This window comes from Hyperolius riggenbachi, chromosome 9 (genome assembly GCF_040937935.1).
Source record: "Hyperolius riggenbachi isolate aHypRig1 chromosome 9, aHypRig1.pri, whole genome shotgun sequence".
Classification (NCBI taxonomy): domain Eukaryota; kingdom Metazoa; phylum Chordata; class Amphibia; order Anura; family Hyperoliidae; genus Hyperolius; species Hyperolius riggenbachi.
Window position 1 is genome coordinate 256,779,403 of NC_090654.1, and position 22,687 is coordinate 256,802,089.

General features: G+C 44.7%; 1 protein-coding gene across 4 annotated transcripts in view; it reads left to right on the forward strand.

Annotated features, from left to right (window-relative positions):
• LOC137533153 (cholesterol 24-hydroxylase-like) overlaps positions 1–19,526 on the forward strand; it is an 87,699-nt gene extending 68,173 nt beyond the window's left edge. For all 4 annotated transcript variants that reach the window (XM_068254365.1, XM_068254367.1, XM_068254366.1 and 1 more), the window contains 5 exons: positions 2,160–2,244; positions 4,922–5,032; positions 10,774–10,862; positions 17,936–18,002; positions 19,140–19,526. In XM_068254365.1, coding sequence (XP_068110466.1) covers positions 2,160–2,244; positions 4,922–5,032; positions 10,774–10,862; positions 17,936–18,002; positions 19,140–19,301 — 514 coding nt within the window. In that variant the 3' untranslated portion in view covers positions 19,302–19,526. The remainder of the gene's footprint in view (positions 1–2,159; positions 2,245–4,921; positions 5,033–10,773; positions 10,863–17,935; positions 18,003–19,139) is intronic.
• The last annotated feature ends 3,161 nt before the right edge of the window (positions 19,527–22,687 follow it).

Sequence of the window (22,687 nt, forward strand, 5' to 3'; positions counted from 1 at the left end):
AAACTAATGAGATAATGAATTGTATGTTTCGCAGCAACAGCAGTAGCAATATATAGAATTTCCCGGGGACGTGTCATTACGGCCCTGGGGCAGTTCGGCGTGGGGCGAGCAAAATGACAGCTCTCCCTGCTGCCACTAAACTCCCCGGCGGCGTTCAATACTATTCCCCCTCTAAGTTGTAGCAACTTGGAGGAAGGTATAATTTGAGGTCTGGTGACCGCCGGAGCCCCAAAATGCCATTACGCGCCCCGCGCATCATAGCATCGCTGCTATGACGGCGCCCAGCTTCGTTGCTTTCCTCAAGGCGCTGACATGAACCGCTTCCGAATCTCCCTGCAGTCTCATATTCCTAGTTTTAATTTTAGATGTTAAAGGACAACTGAATTGAGGGGGATATGGTGACTACCATATGTATTTCCTTTTAAACAGTTCCAGTTGCCTGGTATCACTCCTGGTCTTTTTGCCTGCAGTAGTGTCTGAATCACACCCCTGGAACAAGCATGCAGCAAAACTTCTCAGATTTGACAAAAAAAATGTCAGAGATACCTGATCTGCTGCATGCTTATCCAGGGTCTGTGGCTAAATGTATTAGAGGCAGAGGATCAGCAGGATAGCCAGGCAACTGGTAATGCTTAAAGAAAACCTGTAATACAAAAAATCCCTCGGAGGATACTTACCTCGGGAGGGGGAAGCCTCTGGATCCTAATTAGGCTTCTCCCGCTCTCCACTGTCCCTCCGTTTAGCCTGCCAGGGCCCCCGAAGTGCGGCGATGAAAATATTTACCTCTCCGCAATCCAGCGCAGGCGTACTAGCAGCTTTTCATTCGGCTAAGTTTAAATAGCCAAACCCAAATGGCCAAACGCAAGCACGAGTCCTTTTGCGCCTGTACAGTAGAGCGGATACGATAGGGTTCGGCTATTTCCGCCTAGCCTGAATGAAGAGCCGCTACTGCGCATGCGCTGGATCCCGGAGAGGTAAATATATCAAGCCTTGTCAGACTTGTCGAGGGAGGATTCGGGGGGAGCAAGCAATGGATTCCCTACAGCTACAGGGATGGGGTAAGCCTCAATTGGATCCTGAGGCTTTCCCCTCCCAAGGTAAGTATTTTTTCTACAGAGTCTCTTTTAAAGCCTTCATCACATCACGGCTGGACTACTGCAATGCCCTTTATGCTGGCCTCCCCAAAAAGGACCTGCGTCGCCTGCAATTAGTGCAGAATGCTGCTGCCAGATTGCTAACAAACCAGACTCGCCACTGTCACATTACACCAATCCTTCGCTCACTGCACTGGCTACCAGTAGAATGGAGAATACTCTTCAAGATTGGACTGCTGGCATTCAAATCCCTGCACAATCTGGGCCCTGGATACATGAAGGACCTGCTGAAGCTGCACCACACCTCTCACAACCTTAGATCAGCTAGTTCTATAAACTCTCAAAAAATCTGGAGATAGAGCCTTCTGTCATGCTGCCCCTTCTCTTTGGAACTCCCTGCCACACCCAGTAAAGACAGCACCATCCCTGGAGCTATTCAAATCCAGACTGAAAAGCCACCTGTTTAGCCTGGCATTTCCGGACTTATAAAATTCTTCCTCTGTACCACGATGGTCTGAGCCATGCTTATGCGCTTTGAGTCCTTTGGGAGAAAAGCGCTCTACAAATGTTATTTGTTGTTGTTGTTGTTGTTGTAAAGGAAATAATGATGGCAGCTTCCATATCCCTCTCACTTCAGTTGTCCTTTAAATTTTAATTCTAAATCAGAACAGTGTCCATTTCATCGTAATGTATAAGCCGGATATTTGATATGCCAATAAAAAGAAATAATGAGCGTTAAAACATCCCAGCTGTCTTTTGTTATCAGCAGAGTTTGCTCTTCCAGGTAAAACTAATTTGCTTCTGTTTACTCTCAGGAGAGCTGTGACTGCATTTGACTTGCTGTTCAACAGCTTCATTTGCATACAGATAACACTGCTCTATTAACTCCTTCAATGTGAAAAAATTGCTGTATAAATAAAAGGTGGAAACAAGCAGCAGGGTTAGTGCTATGCTGTATGTATCCATGTTCTAAGCTCACCATGTCACTTCAGGTATGCTTTAGGTATAAGTTCATTACCACTTTAACTATTTTAAATAAGCAACCAACCTCTGTTAACCTTTCAGGGCTCAGGCTGAGGTGGATGAAGTTATTGGTTCCAAAAGAGACATTGAGTATGATGATCTTGGAAAACTGCAGTATTTATCTCAGGTAACCACAACTACGTTACATTTCACATAGATAGCTCTCACTAAACGTGTAATATTGGCCTTTCTCATGCGTAGCTGACATCAAAAGATCTTCACTTCTCAGAATCCTCAGTACAGCTATCAACACACAACTTCAATTAGGTAGACCGTTTCTCAGTGTAAGTCACACCTAGTAAAAGCCAGTGGAAATTAGTCACTTATTAATGGACATTATTCTCAAAATGTTAACATGTATTGTATGTTGAATGTTTCAGCTTCACAGAGTGTTTACTGTGCACTATTTGGTTGATCATATTGCATCATATTTCCTTATTTGCATCATATTGATGCTCAGTTCAAGGGCTGCAATTGTGAAGTGTAAAGAGCAGCCAAGACAGTGTGAGGTAGAATCTGGTTCATTCCACTCTCAGGGGAAAGATTTAACTACCATTAGAAATTTCCAGCACTATGTTCTTATCTGGAGACTATGTGCATACAGATAAAACTGATTTGCCTTCTACAGTATTTACTTTTCTGGAGACCAGCCCTGGCATAGATAAAAGCCCCACTAGTGTATTATCTCTAAAGCCTAATCTAGACGGAGCGATCCAGCGGCTCGATTAGCCGCCGGATCGCCTCTTCGGCATCCCTGCGCGTACCCGCCCTGTCCCTGCTCGTCCACGCGTGCGTCGGATTCGATACCCGCTCGTCCCCGCCGGCGCCGCTTATCTTCTGCTCGATTCCCCGCTATTGTCCGCTAGCAGGGAATCGAGCGGCGGCGAGATCGGACCTGTTGGATCTTATCAATCGAGCTCGATTGATACGTTACATCGGCACGTGTGTACCTAGCTTTACAGTGCAAAACAAACAGTAAACACAGACAAACTCTTAAAGGCAGCCATACACTGGTCGATTGCCACCAGATCGACCAGCAGATAGATCCCTCTGTGATCGAATCTGATCAAAGAGGGATCTATTGGCTGCCTACACTGCAAACAGATTTTGAATCGATTTTACTATGAAACCGATTCACAATTTGTGGAGCTGCCGCTGCCGCCACCCCCTGCATGCATTACCTGATCCAGCCGGCACGAGTCCCCTGGTCTCCGCTGTCTCTACTCCACTCTGGGCTCCAGCTTCACTTTACTTCTTGCCGGGGGAAGTTTAAACAGTAGAGAGCGCTCTACTGTTTAAACTTCCCCCGATAGGAAGTAAGTGAAGCCAGCCAGAGCCCAGCACGGAGAAGGGACTGCGGGGACACGTGCCGGTGGAACAGGTAATGTATTGCCGCTAGCGTCGGTCGTCGGACATTCGAACGCCGCTATCGACGCACTCCCGACCCGCCGGCAATCGAGCGTGATTTTCCGCGCGGACAGACCGACGGGATCGATCTTTTTTCGGGCAGAAATCGGTCGAACGGTCAGCGTTTGCGCATCGATTTAACAGCAGATTCGATCACAGTGAACAAATGTGCTGTCAATCGGCGTTAAATAGGGCAAGTGTATGGGCACCTTACGAAGGATAGGTACTTCATGTACCCATATTTATCTCAACATGTCACATTTCAGTTCGGTATACTTTAAACTGAAAACCGATGAGGAGGCAGGACATTGGGTATAACTCTACAATCAGAGGTGAAGATGTATTGGAAACAGGCCAAAGAGGCAGGCAAGACAGTACATGGTCAGACAGAAAGTCAGGGCTGCTGGGTAGGCAAACCTGACCAACATCAGAGAGAAGGTCAGAGCTGGTAGCAGGCAAGCCCACCGTGAGAGAGAAGGCCAGGTCTGGTGGCAGGAAAACAGACCAATATCAGAGGGAAAGTCAGGACTGGTGGTACACCAACTGACCAACATCAGAGAGAAGGTAATGCCAGGTGGCAGGCAAACCTGACAAATATCAGAGAGAAGTTTAGAGCTGGTAGCAGGCAAGCCCACCATGAGAGAGAAGGCCAGGTCTGGTGGCAGGAAAACAGACCAATATCAGAGGGAAAGTCAGGACTGGTGGTACACTAACTGACCAACATCAGAGAGAAGGTAGTGACAGGTGGCAGGCAAACCTGACCAACATCAGAGAGAAGGTCAGAGCTGGTGGCAGGCAAACCCACCAACATCAGAGACAAGGTCAGGGCTGGTGGCAGGCAAACCCACCAACATCAGAGAGAAGGTCAGGGCTGATGGCAGGCAAACCCATCAACATCAGAGAGAATGTCAGGGCTGGTGGCAGGCAAGCCCATCAACATGAGAGAGAAGGTCAGGGCTGGTGGCAGGCAAACCCACCAACATCAGAGAGAAGGTCAGGGCTGATGGCAGGCAAACCCATCAACATCAGAGAGCATGTCAGGGCTGGTGGCAGGCAAACCCACCAACATCAGAGAGAATGCAAAGTCACAAACATCAGAGAGAATGTCAGGGCTGATGGCAGGCAAACTGACCAAACTCAGAGGGAAAGTCAGAGCTGGTGGAATGCAAACCCACCATCAGAGAGAAGAACAGGGCTGGAGGCAGGCAGAGAAATAGAAGAACTAATGATAAGCTGAAGTCAAGAACAGTAAAGAATGGACAGTCTGCAGGGACCTAAGCACTCCTTCAAGAGTTTGTACAAACCTTAGGAACACAACATGAAAGTTGGTTATTTTGACTAACTGCAAACTCACTTAATGTAAAACACTGATTCGTTAATATTTTTTTTCCATCTAGATCTTAAAAGAAAGTCTGAGATTGTACCCCACGGCACCTGGTACATCACGCGCACTGGAAGAGGAAATGGTCATATCGGGGATGACGATTCCCGCTAATGTGACCGTGATGGTAAGAGCTGGACCTGAACCAGGTGGTTTGTTTCAAGATAATTGTTTTTCAAATAAGAAAACTGCTATACATAACAGCACACTATACATTGAGTAGCTGCATAAAGTAAGCAGCTATGGGCCAGATGCAGTACATTTCATTAGTGTTTTTAAGGTGAAAACTTACATCAAGGATTCCATCACTGGGGCACAGGTTTGTACATCAGTGCTGTGCTCAAGGAGGGTAGGCTACCTACCAATTTAACCTCTGTCGTCCCAAGAAGCTGTCTGAGGTGAGCTGACCTGAATAGAGAATTCTTGCTTTCCAAGCCTACTTAAAGAGGAACTTTAAAGAGACTCCGTAACAAAAATTGCATCCTGTTTTTTATCATCCTACAAGTTCAAAAAGCTATTCTAATGTGTTCTGGCTTACTGCAGCACTTTCTGCTATCACAGTCTCTGTAATAAATCAACTTATCTCTCTCTTGTCAGACTTGTCAGGCCTGTGTCTGGAAGGCTGCCAAGTTCTTCAGTGTTGTGGTTCTGCTATGAACTCCCCCTTCCAGGCCCCTCTATGCACACTGCCTGTGTGTTATTTAGATTAGAGCAGCTTCTCTCTTCTCTCATCTTTTACAAGCTGGTTAAATCGTCCTCTGAGCTGGCTGGGCTTTCACATAGTGAGGAATTACAGACAAGGGCAAAGCTGTTTGCAGGAAGAAAAGAGCAGCCTGAAACTTCAGTGCATGAGAGATGCATGAGAGATGCAGGGGGAAAAAAACACACAAATGATCTCTTGAGATTCAAAAGGAAGGCTGTATATAGCCTGCTTGTGTATGGATGTATTTTCTATGTGTGGACATACTGTACATCAACCTACTTCCTGTTTTGGTGGCCATTTTGTTTGTTTATAAACAAACTTTTTAAAACTGTTTTTAACCACTTTTAATGCGGCGAGGAGCGGCGAAATTGTGACAGAGGGTAATAGGAGATGTCCCCTAACGCACTGGTATGTTTACTTTTGTGTGATTTTAACAATACAGATTCTCTTTAACTTCATTCCAATAAGTAGCCGATGACCTCTTTCCCATGAGAAATCTTTAGCTTTTCTCGAATAGATCATCCGGGGGCTCTGTATGGCTGATAGTGTGGTGAAACCCCTCCCACAGTTTGATGTCGGGGCCATGGCCCTGACAATTTACTGTCTGTGAACCTCGTTGCATCGTGGGAAATAACACCCGTTTCCAGCTGCCAAGCAAGCAGTATCTACCTATGTGCATATAACTCTCAGTAAACTAACATTCCGCAGAGATCACCTGGCAGAAATAAAGATGCCGCCACCTGTGATAAATTTCAGAATGTAAATCTGGGTGAGGAAAGATTTTACAATAGGCAAACGCCCAGTAAATAATTTCAAATTGGATATTGTAAAAAATAAGCAATTTTATCTATTACATTATTTTTACTATAGTTCCTCTTTAATGCACACCTGACCTGAGCCAAAGTTATTTAAAGAGACTCTGAAGCCTCTTTAAAAATCAGTTTTTAGCTCTTATTTATCTTCAGGATCTAAGCCCGACCTAAAACGCCGCTATCCCGCGGCTGAATGAGGGTTTTATCACCCTCAAATCCCCAGGGCAAAAATCCACGACTTTTTTGGTCGTGGATTTTGCTGCCCAGAGAGGCAGAGCTTACCGCTGTAGCTCTGCCTCCATTTGCGTCAATCCACCGTGGATCTCCGACTCTCCCCAGCCCCTCTCAGTGAAAGAAGACTGAGAGAGCGGGGAGAGGCGGCGATCAGTGGGGATTGATGCGAGGAGAGGCAGAGCTGCTGCAGAAAGCTCTGCCTCCTCCAGGAAATGCTCCCCTGTTTTTGCCCTGGGGATTTGAGGGTGATAAAACCCTTGTTCAGCCGCGGGATAGAGGGTTCAGAGTATCTTTAAGGTAAGCACAAAGGTATGTTCATGCTGGATCCACATACCTTGGCGCATTGCATGTTCCTCTTCTAGTTACATAGTCCCGCCTTAAAAAATGTGACTTTTGGCTAAAGTCAAATTTTCAGACAGGAAGAGGTGGGCTTGCTGTGATGTTCCCTCCTATCACCTGCCCATTCCTTTATCATCCCCACCTTATTCAATTTCCTCAAAGGAACCTAAACTGAGGGGGATATGGAGGATACCAGAATGATCAGCAGGATTGCCAAGCACTGATATTGATTAAAATGAAATAAATGTGGCAACCTCCATATACCACTTGCTTCAGGTTCCCTTTAAGAGGAGAGACGGAGGGTGAAGGGTGATGGGAGGGAACTGTACAGCAAGCCTGCCTCTTCCTGTCTCAAAATTTGACTTTAGCCACAAGTCACATTTTTTCAAGGAACGTTTATGGGACTGGTGGTCGCCAAAAAGGGGTGTGGTCACATAATAAATGTGGGCGTGGTTATGGGTGGAGCCAACTGTATATGAAGGTTAGCAGGCTCACGCTCACCCACCCTCCCTCAGTATGTACCTTCCAGCATGTTCCAAGACAAATTCAGCAATCATGAGCCCGCCCCATCAAGACAAATTCAGCAATCATGAGGCCCCCAACATAACCAAATCAGCAATCATGAGGTCCCAACAAGACAAATTCAGCAATCATGAGGCCCCCAACAAGACAAATTTAGCAATCATGAGGCCCCCAACAAGACAAATTCAGCAATCATGAGGCCCCCAACAAGACAAATTCAGCGATCTTGAGGCCCCCAACAAATCATGAGGCCCCCAACAAGACAAATTCAGCAGTCATGAGTCACATAAATAGACAGCATTTCACATAAATAGGTAGAATGCCCCCTTAATATGGTAGACACCTCTCACCTGGCAGCAGTTCTCCAAAATACACTCAATCTGACGTGGTTCCCCAAAAATAGGTAGCCCCAGGTCTATAGTTGTCCCCAGAATAGGTGGCCAGCAGTATAGATGTCCCCAGAATAGGTGGCCAGCGGTATAGATGTCCCCAGAACAGGTAGCCAGGGGTAGAGATGTCCACAGAACAGGTAGCCAGGGGTATATGTGCCCAGTATATGTAGGCAGGGGTATGTGTGCCCAGTATATGTAGCCAGAGGTATATGTGCCCAGTATATGTAGCCAGGGGTATATATGCCCAGTATATGTAGCCAGGAGAATAATATGTGCCCAGTATATATAGTCCGGCGTATATGTGCCCAGTATATGTAGCCAGGGGTATATATGCCCAGTATATGTAGCCAGGGGTATATATGCCCAGTATATGTAACCAGGGGTATATATGCCCAGAATATGTAGCCAGGGGTATATATGCCCAGTATATGTAGCCAGGGGTATATATGCCCAGTATATGTAGTCAGGAGGTATATATGCCCAGTATATGTAGGCAGTGGTATATATGCCCAGTATATGTAGGCAGGGGTATATATGCCCAGTATATGTAGCCAGGGGGTATATATGCCCAGTATATGTAGCCAGGGGGTATATATGCCCAGTATATGTAGCCAGGGGTATATATGCCCAGTATATGTAGTCAGGGGGTATATATGCCCAATATATGTAGCCAGGGGTATATATGCCCAGTATATGTAGCCAGTGGTATATATGCCCAGTATATGTAGCCAGGGGGTATATATGCCCAGTATATGTAGCCAGGGGTATATATGCCCAGTATATGTAGCCAGGGGTATATATGCCCAGTATATGTAGCCAGGGGTATATATGCCCAGTATATGTAGCCAGGGGTATATATGCCCAGTATATGTAGCCAGGGGTATATATGCCCAGTATATGTAGCCAGGGGTATATATGCCCAGTATATGTAGCCAGGGGTATATATGCCCAGTATATGTAGCCAGGGGGTATATATGCCCAGTATATGTAGTCAGGGGGTATATATGCCCAGTATATGTAGCCAGGGGTATATATGCCCAGTATATGTAGCCAGGGGTATATATGCCCAGTATATGTAGCCAGGGGGTATATATGCCCAGTCCATGTAGCCAGGGGGTATATATGCCCAGTATATTTAGCCAGGGGTATATATGCCCAGTATATGTAGCCAGGGGTATATATGCCCAGTATATGTAGCCAGGGGTATATATGCCCAGTATATGTAGCCAGGGGGTATATATGCCCAGTCCATGTAGCCAGGCGGTATATATGCCCAGTATATGTAGCCAGGGGGTATATATGCCCAGTATATGTAGCCAGGGGTATATATGCCCAGTATATGTAGCCAGGGGTATATATGCCCAGTATATGTAGCCAGGGGTATATATGCCCAGTATATGTAGCCAGGGGTATATATGCCCAGTATATGTAGCCAGGGGTATATATGCCCAGTATATGTAACCAGGGGTATATATGCCCAGTATATGTAGCCAGGGGGTATATATGCCCAGTATATGTAGCCAGGGGGTATATATGCCCAGTATATGTAGCCGGGGGTATATATGCCCAGTGTATGTAGTCAGGGGGTATATATGCCAAGTATATGTAGCCAGGGGTATATATGCCCAGTATATGTAGCCAGGGGTATATATGCCCAGTATATGTAGCCAGGGGGTATATATGCCCAGTCCATGTAGCCAGGGGGTATATGTGCCCAGTATATGTAGCCAGGGGGTATATATGCCCAGTATATGTAGCCAGGGGTATATATGCCCAGTATATGTAGCCAAGGGGTATATATGCCCAGTCCATGTAGCCAGGGGGTATATATGCCCAGTATATGTAGCCAGGGGGTATATATGCCCAGTATATGTAGCCAGGGGGTATATATGCCCAGTATATGTAGCCAGGGGGTATATATGCCCAGTCCATGTAGCCAGGGGGTATATATGCCCAGTATATGTAGCCAGGGGGTATATATGCCCAGTATATGTAGCCAGGGGTATATATGCCCAGTATATGTAGCCAGGGGGTATATATGCCCAGTATATGTAGCCAGAGGGTATATATGCCCAGTATATGTAGCCAGGGGTATATATGCCCAGTATATGTAGCCAGGGGGTATATATGCCCAGTATATGTAGCCAGCCAGGTGTCCCCCTCCCTGGCTCCCCAGCAGGAGGGGAGCAGCGCAGAGAAGAGGGAAAGCTGCTCTCCCTCCCTCGCTGTCTCCTCCATTAATGTCCAGGTGCTGGCAGCGGCGGGCGGAACTTATCTCCGTCTCGTCGCAGCGCGGATGGATCTGCCGCTACTCTGGTCTAGTCCAGACCAGAGCAGTGGCTGCGGGACCCGAACTGCCGGCCGGTGCTGGAGCGAGACGGAGGTAAGTCCCGCCCGCTGCGCCAGACACCCGGACAATAACGGAGGGGACAGCGAGGGAGGGAGAGCCCTAAGGTGAGAGAAGGGGGGGGGGTGGCCCCCTTCTCCACCGTCCGCATAGCTCTCCCTCTTCTCTTCTCTGCGCTGCTCCCCTCCGCAGAGAAAAAAAAATAAAATCAGCTCAGCTGGGCGCCCTTAGGGACCCGGTGCCCGGGGGCACTTGACCTACCCCGACCCCTCCCTAGCTCCGCGCCTGCTGGTGGTAACAAGGAGAGGAATGGACAAGGCACATTGTGTGTACCCAGCATGAACCTTAAATTAGGTAGCTTTGCTTCAGGTCAAGTATCCTTTAAAAGTGCAGAGTTTCTAAATATTTGGCTGGTCACAATGGCAACATTAAAATTGTATGATGATCTCTAGCTAAAGCACTGTCCAGGCTACATTATCTGAGAATGAATTCACAGTTCTCTATTTGTTCTCTTTGCAGTTTAATTCTTATGTCATGCAGAGGATGGAGGAGTTTTTCCCGGACCCTCTTGTCTTCAACCCAGACCGATTCCACCCTGATGCCCCCAAGTAAGTTTTATTTTTGGAAAAACAGAAGCAAGAAGAAACAAGTTAAGGGGATTCCCCTGAGCTGGCATTCTTACAATATACCTTAGCCCAAAAAGGAATTTAAAAACGGGGCTCTCGTGATGTCCACGGCTCCTCCCGTTCTCCTTTGTCGCCCTCCTACTTCTGGGTCGGAAGGGTCGGAACACTGCACATGCACTGCCCGGCAATGCGCGTCCTTGATGGCATGCCCGGGATGCTCTGCGCATGCACACTATGTAGTTGTGACGTAGTGCGTATGCGCAGAGTGCTCCCAGCTACGGTCGCGTGATCAAGGATGGTCGTCACCATGCAGCGCCTGCACAGTGTTCCCCGACCCTCCTGGCCCAGAAGTAAGTTCGGAGGGACATTGCATGAAAATGGCGGGCGAATGTAAAATGGGGGGAGCGGTGGGCATTAGGAGAGCCCACAGCCCACTACACATGCCTGCTCCCCCCGTTTTTACATTTCTTTATGGGCTAAGGTATTCTTTAAGGTTAGAATATGTCCACTAATGCTATCAAAATGTTGCATTCTTTATGGATATAATTGCAATCAGATAAATTGCATCAAAAACACCAAATCCATAATGATATTGGCCCAAATTCCCAATCAGGGCAGAATCCAGGCAGCAGATCAGAATAAGTCACTGTGTGGGTTGATGGGCATGCTCTATTACAGCAGCCACTAAACCCATGTGCTGCAGCTCCATGCATTCTACGTAATGTAAATTCATATTGTCCATGTATGGCCATCATGGTGATCCACGGGTGACCCACAAATGCTCTTTGTACAGGTCTGACAATCTTAGTGCAAGTTGATCCAAGTTCATGGCAGTCTATCCCAATCGTAGATGACTGCACTCAATGACCCTTACTCAATAAACTTTTTCTCCTTAGAGCTACATTAATCCATGCCATGCACTGATGATGACCAACCAGTCTGAAACAGTCTGTATGCATGTTGGATTATTGTGACTCTGTTATAGTAACAAGCTGACTCATCATAGCATTCCAGCGGATCTGGAGGTGCGGCTAGCTTACAGAGACAACAAGGGATGATTTAAATATTCAGCAGTGATGCATTGTGGGAGACATCATATGTTCACTCCAACCTGAATTATCGCAAATACATTCTGTGGTATTTGCAAACGTTTGTTTTTCTTTTTCTCCTGAGTTTAACCACTTAACATCTCAGTCGTTTTCAGCTTATGCATCCGAGCAATGTTCACCTCCCATTCATTAGCCTATAACTTTATCACTACTTATCACAATGAACTGATCTATAGCTTGTTTTTTCCGCCACCAATTAGGCTTTCTTTGGGGGGTACATTTTGCTAAGAGCCACTTTACTGTAAATGCATTTTAACAGGAAGAATAAGAAAAAAAATGAAAAAATTCATTATTTGTCAGTTTTCGGCCATTATAGTTTTAAAATAATACATGCCTCCATAATTAAAACCCACGTATTGTTATTGCCCATTTGTCACGGTATTTCACCATTTAAATTATGTCCCTATCACAATGTATCGCGACAATATTTTATTTGGAAATAAAAGAGCATTTTTTCCGTTTTGCATACATCACTATTTACAAGCTTATAAAAAAAAATAGAGAGAAATATTTCATCTTTACATAGATATTTAAAAAGTTTAGACCCTTAGGTAAATATTTATGTGTTTTTGTTTTTTTTATAGTAATGTTTTTTTTGTTTTTTTTTATTAAACATTTTATGTGGGCATTTTTGGGAGGGTGGGTTTTAAAAGTGTTTTATTTGGGGAAATATTGGTGTATTGTAATGTTTTGGGGCATTTACATGTAGTTTTACTTTTTGGCCACAAGATGGCAATCTCGATTTTTTTTACATGACGTCACTCTAAGCATACAATGTACGCTTAGAGGGACACAGCTTCAGAAAGAGCGAAGCTTCCGAGAGAAGCTGTCGCTTTTTCAGCGGGGGAGAGGAATCAATGATCGGGCTCCCCAGCCCGATACATTGATTCCGTGGCTACCGACTCCGCGGCCGGGAGTGCGCGTGCACGCGCGCGATCGGCCGTGGGAGCGCGCGGGAGCGCGCCTGTCCTCCTTGATGTTTTTATACGTCAAGGAGGACAAAGTGGTTAAAATAACTTTTCAGCACTCTGCAATTGAAAAAGTAACAAAAGTAACAAAAAGTTGGTGAAAAAAGTACTGTTAAAATTATTTTGAGTATTTTCTTGCTTGCTGGTTCCATAGAAGACATTTGATTGATAATGTAAAATATCACCTAGGAGAGAAAGTGAATTGAGTAAGGACCAATGTGTCAAATCTAACTGAAATTCTTCATTCCATTCTTCTGATTCACACCGCCTCCCTCTGGTGCTTCTCCAAAAGCTGCAGCCCACCTTTTAGAGTAGCGCAATGTAGCAGTTTTGGCGACTACATTTGTTATTTATATGCCCCACCCCTTAGTGCCATGTGTGTGTGTGTGTGTGTGTGTGGGGGGGGGGGGGGGGGGCATGTCTTGTGGGGGAGGCAGCTACACATTCACTACCTATGGAAAATGTCAATAGTTAGTGATGAGCAATGCAGGGCAGTTCTAAACTAGTCAGTAACAAGAGAAAGTAGACAAATGTGGGACACCCTTGATTAATATAATCAAACAATATGAAAACTATAAACCTGAAAAAATAGCTTGTTTTAGACACCAAGGCTGCATAGCTGCAGCTTTACTGTTATCCAAAGTCTTCTTCCCACACCTTATTCAATTCACTTTTTCTCCTAGGACATTTTTTAAAATCTTTTCTTTAAAGGAAAGCAGAGCTGTTCTACATAAAACGTTTTATACATACCTGGGGCTTCCTCCAGCCCCATACGCACGGATGGCTCCCACGCCGGCGTCCTCAGTCTTCCTGCAGCTCCGATACCGGGTCCCCACACTTCCGTCAGTCGGGCCAGTCTACGCAGGAGAAGTGCGCCCTCTACGTATCTCTCCAGCAGCTGCTGGAGAGATACGCAAACAACGCACTTCACTTATGTCAGACTGGCTCCGAGTGACGGAAGTACGGGGACCCGGTACCAAAGCTGGAAGACTGAGGATGGCGGCGTGGGAGCCATCCGTGCGTATGGGGCTGGAGGAAGCCTCAGGCATGTATAAAACGTTTTATGTAGAACAGCTCTGGTACACTTTAAAATAACTTTTCTCACAACTTTTCTCACTTTGCAATCAAAAAAGTACCATAAAGCAGGTGGAAAAGTACTTTCAAAATTATTTTGAGTATTTTTCTCCTTGCTGATGGTTTAAAAGGCATTTTCTTGACAAGGTGTGTAAATATGATCTAGGAGAAAACTCAGGAGAAAAGGAAATTGCATATGGGACCATATCTCCCAGGATATCCCCTAAAAAGTGTGTATTAGAAAGACACATATCGCTTCAGGGCCCTTTCACACCAGACCCCACCGCCGTGCAATGAAAGTCTATCTAGACTTTCATATTGTGATGATATGACGCGACGCAACAGAAGTGACGTCTTCGCCATCCCCGATAGAGGTCAAGAACTACGTTACCGCGTGGCTTCTGCGTCGAGTTGCGGTGATCTGCGTCGGCCCGGAAGTCATGTTAGTCCATGGCAACGTGTGGATTTTTTAAAATTACCGGCGCAAGGTCACGGCGTGCATGCGCGGAAGCGTATTTTAACAATATGCTTCCACATACCCAAGCAGGAAGTGACGGCAAGTGCGCGTCACTTCCTACTTGGCCGGTGGCCACAAAGGGCAATAGCACAGTGTTCCCTGAAGGTCTTTTTTTGGCGGTGCGATGCAGTGTATCAGGCACAACGCACCACATCGCTAACATTGGATTGCAGTCTGAAACCGGCCTTAAAGCAGTAGGATCAGCCATACTATGCCAGGGAAAAAAAACACATATATAAGTAGATAAATACCTGATCTACTTACATAACACATGTATTATACTGTCCACGCTTTGATTTCAGTGAATGTTATATAGTAAATGAAGAGAATTCTGTTCCTGGTGGGGGCCATGTCTTTTGCCCACAGTTAAGGCTAACTCGTGATGTCATTTCTGCCCTTTACTTTTTTTCTTGTCTCCTCCAATCGCTGAGTTGCGTCAGCCTTGCTTGTAAACACAAGTGAGTAGGGGATTAGGTTTCAGATAAGCAGCTGGCAGGGAAATAAAGGAAAGAGGAGGAATACATTATAGATAAAAAGAACCCCCAGCATGCAATTCTTTGGCACCGACTACTAAAGGGCCAGTGCTCCTTAAAGGGGTTCTTCCGCGAATGAGGAAAAAAAATCAAAATGGTTTATGCATGTTCTATTAAAAATCCTTCTAAAATAGTGTGAAAATTTTTTCAAAAAAATGAATGGTTTCACCAATACAACATGTAATGTATACAGTGACGGCTGACGGGACTGTGAGGCTAATCCATTTGTTAGGGGTGTTTTTTTTGTTACTTTCACTTCATAAGCTGCTCCCTACCTAGTTTTCATTGCTGTAATGCAGGGCTATGATGAAGTGCTGTGCAATGGCAGTTACAGCTATTAAAATAACGGCTGTGCTGCTCTGTAGTTTCTGCTTGTACTTCCTCACAGAGCTGACCCCCCTCCCCCCGCCTCTCCCTGTAGGCAGAGGTCGGGCAGCTCTTCGGAGCAAATCACGTGTTTACCTCGTTGCCGGGCAACCAGACTTCAGCGTCTGTGCAGAGGACTTCCTATCCATTGCACGGCAAGTTAGCTGCCTGAGCTACAGTTCAGTACAGTACAGTACAGAGAGGGGGGGGAGGGGGGTCAGCTCTGTAAGGAAGTACAAGCAGAAACTACAGAGCAGCACAGCCGTTATTCAGCTGTAACTGCCATTGCACAGCACTTCATCATAGCCCTGCATTACAGCAATGAAAACTAGGTAGGGAGCAGCTTGTGAAATGACAGTAACAAAAAAACCACCCCTAACAAATGGATTAGCCTCACAGTCACCTCAGCCGTCACTGTATACATTACATGTTGTATTGGTGAAACCATTCATTTTTTTAAAAAACTTTTCACACTATTTTAGAAGGATTTTTAATAGATTATGCATAAACCATTTTGATTTTTTTTCCTCATTCGCGGAAGAACCCCTTTAAGTATGTGATAACTCCAAATCATAACAGCAGAAAAAGTTTTGAATGCAGGATTAGCATCTTTATCACTTAATACAGGGGTCCCCAACCTTTTTGAGCCCGGGGCCCACTATCCCGACCAAAATTTTCCCCGGGGCCCCTGGGGGGGGGGGGGGTGTGGTGTTGAGTGGGCGTGGCTAGTGTCGGCGGCAGCAGCCCCCCCCCCTTTTTTCCCAGATTCTACAGTATAGCAAGTACAGTTTCCACAGTATAGCAAGTCCAGTTACCACAGTATAGCAAGTACAGTTACCCCAGTATAGCAAGTACAGTTACCACAGTATAGCCAGTATAGTTACCCCAGTATAGCAAGTACAGTTACCACAGTATAGCAAGTACAGTTAGCCTAGTATAGCACGTACAGTTAGCCTAGTATAGCAAGTACAGTTACCACAGTATAGCAAGTACAGTTATCCCAGTATAGCAAGTACAGTTACCACACTAAACCAAGTACAGTTAGCCTAGTATAGCAAGTACAGTTACCCCAGTATAGCCAGTAGTTACCCCAGTATAGCAAGTACAGTTAGCCTAGTATAGCAAGTATAGCTACCCCAGTATAGCCAGTAGTTACCCCAGTATAGCAAGTACAGTTAGCCTAGTATAGCACGTATAGCTACCCCAGTATAGCAAGTACAGTTACCACAGTATAGCAAGTACAGTTAGCCTAGTATAGCAAGTATAGTTACCCCAGTATAGCAAGTACAGTTACCACACTATAGCAAGTACAGTTAGCCCAGTATAGCAAGTATAGTTAGCCCAGTATAGCCAGTAGTTACCCCAGTATAGCCAGTAGTTAGCCCAGTATAGCAAGTATAGTTAGCCCAGAATAGCAAGTATAGTTAGCCCAGTATAGCAAGTATAGTTAGCCCAGAATAGCAAGTATAGTTAGCCCAGTATAGCAGGTATAGTTAGCCCAGTATAGCAGGTATAGTTAGCCCAGTATAGCAGGTATAGTTAGCCCAGTATAGCAGGTATAGTTAGCCCAGAATAGCAGGTATAGTTAGCCCAGTATAGCAGGTATAGTTAGCCCAGAATAGCAAGTATAGTTAGCCCAGAATAGCAAGTATAGTTAGCCCAGTATAGCAAGTATAGTTAGCCCAGAATAGCAAGTATAGTTAGCCCAGTATAGCAGGTATAGTTAGCCCAGTATAGCAGGTATAGTTAGCCCAGTATAGCAGGTATAGTTAGCCCAGTATAGCAGGTATAGTTAGCCCAGTATAGCAGGTATAGTTAGCCCAGAATAGCAAGTATAGTTAGCCCAGAATAGCAAGTATAGTTAGCCCAGTATCGCTGCCCCAGTGTCGCCAGTACAGTTAGCCCAGTGTAGCCTCTCCTCTCTTCCCCCCGCGCGGCCGCCGCTCCTGTTACCTTACGAGCGGGCAGTCGCTTCCTTATGTTCCCCATAGCTCCTCTCCTCTTGCAGCACCTCGTATTACAGCAGCGCTTCCCGCGCGGCTGCTGTAGGAAGGGTAGGAAATAGGGCAGCGGCTTCCTGTAGCGGCGATCGCCGTTACCATGGGAACGCTGCCCCGCCTCCTTCCCTCCTTACAGCAGTCGCACAGCAAGCGCTGCTGTAATACGAGATGCGAGAGGGGCCATGGGGAATATAAGGAAGAAAGCGGCCGCCGCTCATAAGGTATCAGGAACGGCGGCCGCTGGGGGGAGAGGGAGAAAGGCCAGATCCGCCGCGGCCCCCCAGAAATCTGCCAACGGACCCCCAGGGGGCCGCGGCCCCCAGGTTGGGGACCTCTGACTTAATACACTCAGACCAGTTGCTGTTGAAATTTGATTTTTATGGTGACGATACCGCTTTAACGTAATTAAATGCAATTAAAGTGATTATATGATTTATGATATTATGTTTTATAGATGTAATTCGTTTTATATCTGTTCTCCTAACCAGGCCATACTTCTCCTATTTCCCGTTTTCCCTTGGCCCACGATCTTGCATTGGACAGGTCTTTTCACAGGTAGGTTATACATGGGTTTGGCCTTTGGATGTTGTTTTAAATAGACATTTACTACTTTGTTTGGGTTGGAAGGCCTGACACATTCATGTATGAGGTTACACTGGTATCCAATTAGTGAGAGTTCATTGATGCAAAAAGTACCGCAGGGTTTATAAATGAGTATTACAAGGACAGTCGTAGTAATCTGAAACTCTGCTCCTAAAGCATAACTGTACTTATGCACATACTGTAAATATGGCTACCTGTATACCCACCAAATAGCATAAAAAACAAAAGTAGGCCTAGTCCTGTGTAGGATGTCTGGACACAGAGACGTGGCTCCTGCAGCCTAGTGCCCCTTCCCCATTGTGTAATCAATAGTTCTGTCATCAGCTATCTACCTAAATGGATGTTGGAGGACAAATTAATTTATTTCAAGGGTTATTTATCTTTATCTATACAACTTTTACTTTTTTCAGCTTCAACTCCCACCTTTCCCCTTCCTCCTGCCCTCCATAACCAACTTAAAAGGAACCTGAAGTGAAAAAATAGATACTTAGATGATGCAGTGGCTTCCCAGATCCTCTTAGTGCCCTCCAATCCAGCTTTAGGACCCTTTGTACTTGCTCATGCTCCCATCCAAGTGCGGCTGTGCCTGCTGGAGTAGAGACCACACATGCCCAGTAGCACCAGCTCCCTTTCCCTATATTCATCAGGACCACTGATAGTGCAAGCAGTGAGATCACATCTGCGCTTTCGTCTGGGTCCAAGTTGGCTTCTGCAGGTGGGATATTCACCACTCATTGAAGGGGAAGCATGGCTGTCACACCTAAGGACCTCACCTTTGTATATCTATCAGCAGGGTGAAGTGGCAACATGTTTTGGGGGGATACTGTGTGGTGGGAGGGGGGGGGGGGTTAGTATTGGCCAACTGGTGCCACAACAGACAGAGGTGCTTAGGCTTCATCAACAGAATGGTTGGCACATGAGATCTTGAAGAAAACTCCTCAGATGTGTGTATGACATGGCTTAGAAAGGTGGAAAATGTGCAATCTAAGGGGGAAGGAGGGGGGGGGGGAACTAGTTTAACCCTCTTAAAAAATTAGGCTGTAGATCAGGAACAAATTAAACTGATCATGCTTCTTCTTCACTCTACAGATGGAGGCCAAGGTGGTGATGGCCAAACTCCTGCAGAGATTTGCCTTTGAGCTGGTGGAAGGACAAAGCTTTGGCATATATGACACAGGCTCTCTACGGCCCATGGGTGGAGCGATGTGCAGACTGAGGCCTCGGGCTAATTCTGGAACTGCAGAGATATAGGGTCTGGTTTACTAAAGCCAGAGACCTTGGCAGTGAGCAGCAATCCAGGAAAACTCTACCTCACTCAAGTCTGAAAGATCTAATGCCTGTGAGTGGCCATGAGCGGAGCCGTTAATTGAAGCGCAAGTTGAAATGGGCGCGGCTATTCCGCCAATGCATTTATCGGCTATATCAGTCTGTCTGGGCGCAGGCTGTATAAAGTGGGCGCATTTAACGGCTATCGGGCTTTAATGTGTGTGGGTTTTTTTTGTTTTGTTTTTTTGCGGCTATGGCTCTCGCCTGTTCCTTCCTGAGCTGTGGCTGCGGCTATGGCTTTGTGGCTATTTTAAATGTATGCAATTCAGGCGCGGCTATTCCAATAATGCAATTATCTACTATACCTCCGTTTCACAGTGCAGGTCATGGCTATGCCTGCAATCGGCATGTCTTCATTCATGTTACAGCGCTTATATACTGCTTCCAATCCACATTAAGATCCTGCCTGTGTCTGCAGCTAACACATGTATTCCTTAAAATCTTGTCTGTGCCTGAGGTTATATAGTGTGACCGATGTACAATGCACCAGTATATCAAAGTAACAATATCTGTTTATTTGATTCACGCCAATTTTGCTATTGTACAAGTGCCTCCGCTAACCTCTATAAACCTTATTGCCGTTATTCTACAAATGTTCTATTATTCACCATTACCCACAATTAACCATAATTATTGCCGCTATTCTACAACTGTGTTCAAACCTAACACAGGAAGTGCTCAATTATAACTATCTATCTATGTATTGTATCTCTATTTTTTTCTATTTATAGTGTAACCTGCTATTTATTGACCTTCCTGCTATTTTTGCATTGTTACATTTAGCGGCTTTATTCTCCGCTATCATCAGGCTAATAAAAAAGAAGCTATATTAAGAAAGCAGCTAGCACACTCTAATTAGCTGCCAGGGGAACACAAAAGCTCAGTTCTGCACTTCAAAAGGTTAGTAAAAACAACAGTGATTCCCGGACACAATAGTTCAAGGGCTGGCTGGTTGAAGCTGAATGAGTTCGGAGGGCTTCTGAAAGCTGAGCCCGTCAGTGTCCAGCCTTCTCCTGCTTGCAGCTAAGGTAATAGTAAACATATGTAGCGCTTGAATATCTTGTTAAGAGCATTATGTTATATGTATCACTATGTGTTTACTATCAACTGTAAGCAGGAGTGATAGCTGTACACTGACGGGCTCGGCTACCGGTATCAGCAGCCCTCCAAACTCACTCAGCTTGAACCAGCCAGACTGAACTATTTTGAATTCCCCCCGACTTGTAAAATAGAAAGAGCTGTTCACAGCTCTGAGCATCAGGGAATCATTGTTATCTTTGTTGTTTATATAATGACCAGCAGCTATGATGAGGTGAGGTCTAATTGTTTTTTGTGTAGCAGTTGTTAATAAGTGATTGATCAAAGTGTACCGGTAATTGCCTCACACTTTATCCAAGTCTGTTTCTGTAAAATAGACTTGGATAAGCTACTCACTCAGATTTATGCCCCATTCCTGTAAGTATGTAAGCCGCAGTGTGAAATAAAACGCCAATGATGTGCTCTGTTGTAGCGCTTGAATATTATGTGTGTATCCTTATATGTTCCCAAAATATTGTGATTGTGTAGCGGTTGTTTGGTATAATTAAAGTGATTGGTATAATGTTGAACTCTATGTAAAGCTGTTGCCCATCTAATTGAAGAAAAAGTATAAAGCAGTGACGCTAAAATGCCATTATCCGTGTTATTTTTCCTGCATTCAGTAATTAATAGCTGCTTAATGCAAGCCCACACACAAGTTTAACCCTTATTACTCAATACATTATCCAATGGTCATCTCAGTGTAAACATGAGATATTCCAATGCAACATACATAGCAAGTTATTTACCTAGATTTCACGCTGCGGCTCACAGGCTTCAAGCAAATGCAGTCTGATGTGAGTTAATGCTAATGTATATGCAGATTATGTGTTTTAATAGCTTTTTTCACTTATTGATTTAAATGCAAGCACACACACAAGTTTAACACCTAATACCTGAGAAATCATCCACACCCATTTTCTCAGTGTCATAAATCTAGCTACAATATTATCCACATTAATGTTAAAAGTCGCAATAGCTGAATTTACGGCTATCACAGACTTTGCTGTCTTGTGTCTAATGCTGCCTGTAAATAGAAACAAACATAACTCTAAACTGTTAAACAAGCACTACAAACCGCTACACAAAAACAATAATGTTATGAATAAACCGCTAAAACAAACATAACTATAAATTGTTAAACAAGCACTACAATTGTGTAATCCAGCCGAAATATAAATTAGACGATATTCGCGCCCATTTCAATTTGCGGCTGTTTTAAATGTACGCGCCATGAGATCACACATTGTCATCACACCAGCCACCCAGGTCTACCATGATCCACTGCACATATGACTGGAAAACAGCAGCAAATGCATTTCATTTAGAAGTTCTTTTTTTAACACACTGGACCTGATCCAATTCACTTTTTCTGCTAAGTTTTCTCCTAGGAGATCATTTTTTATCTTTTATTTAAATTAACGTTTGTACTCTGCAATTGAAAAGTACCAAAAAGTAGGTGAAGTACTGTCAAAATTATTCTAAATATTTTCTTGTTTGCTGGTGGCTTAAAAGGCTTTTCATTTAGAATGTGAAAATACCACGTATGAGAAAACCTATAGAGAAAAAAGGAATTGGACAAGCACCAATTTTTTCTTCAATTCTCCAAGGAGATAATTATTCATCTTCTCTTTAAAATAACTTTTCAGCACTCTGCAATTGAAAAGTACCAAAAAGTAGGTGGAAAAGTACTGTCAAAATTACTCTTGATATTTTCTCGCTTGGGCCCATATACAATTCACTTTTCTCCTTAGTTTTCTCTGAGGAGATATTTTCGCACCTCGCCAATAAAATGCGTTTTAGGCGGGGTGCACACATGGCTGTGCGTGAAAGGTTGAGCTTTAGGTCGTGTGCGTTTGTTTTGTGTGTGTGTGTTTACTGCATTTTTACAGCGTTTTTAGTGTGTTTGCGTTAGCGGTTTTCCGCAGATGTGTTATTCAAGCGGTTTATGCATTTGCATTTCGCATATACAAAACGCATATGCGTTTGTATGAGTTTTTCATGCGTTTTTCAGTTGCGTTTTATGAAAATCACTAGGAAGAAAACAAGAAGCGGAAATCCATCACAAAACAATAATAATAATAAAAAAAACGCATATAAAAACGCATGAAAAACCCATACAAAATGCTATACATTGCGTTACTATTGACTTTCATTATTTGCGTTTTTGATGCGTTTTTGAATACTATGCAACAAAACCAGAGTTTGTAAAAACGCATGTTTGAAAATGCATA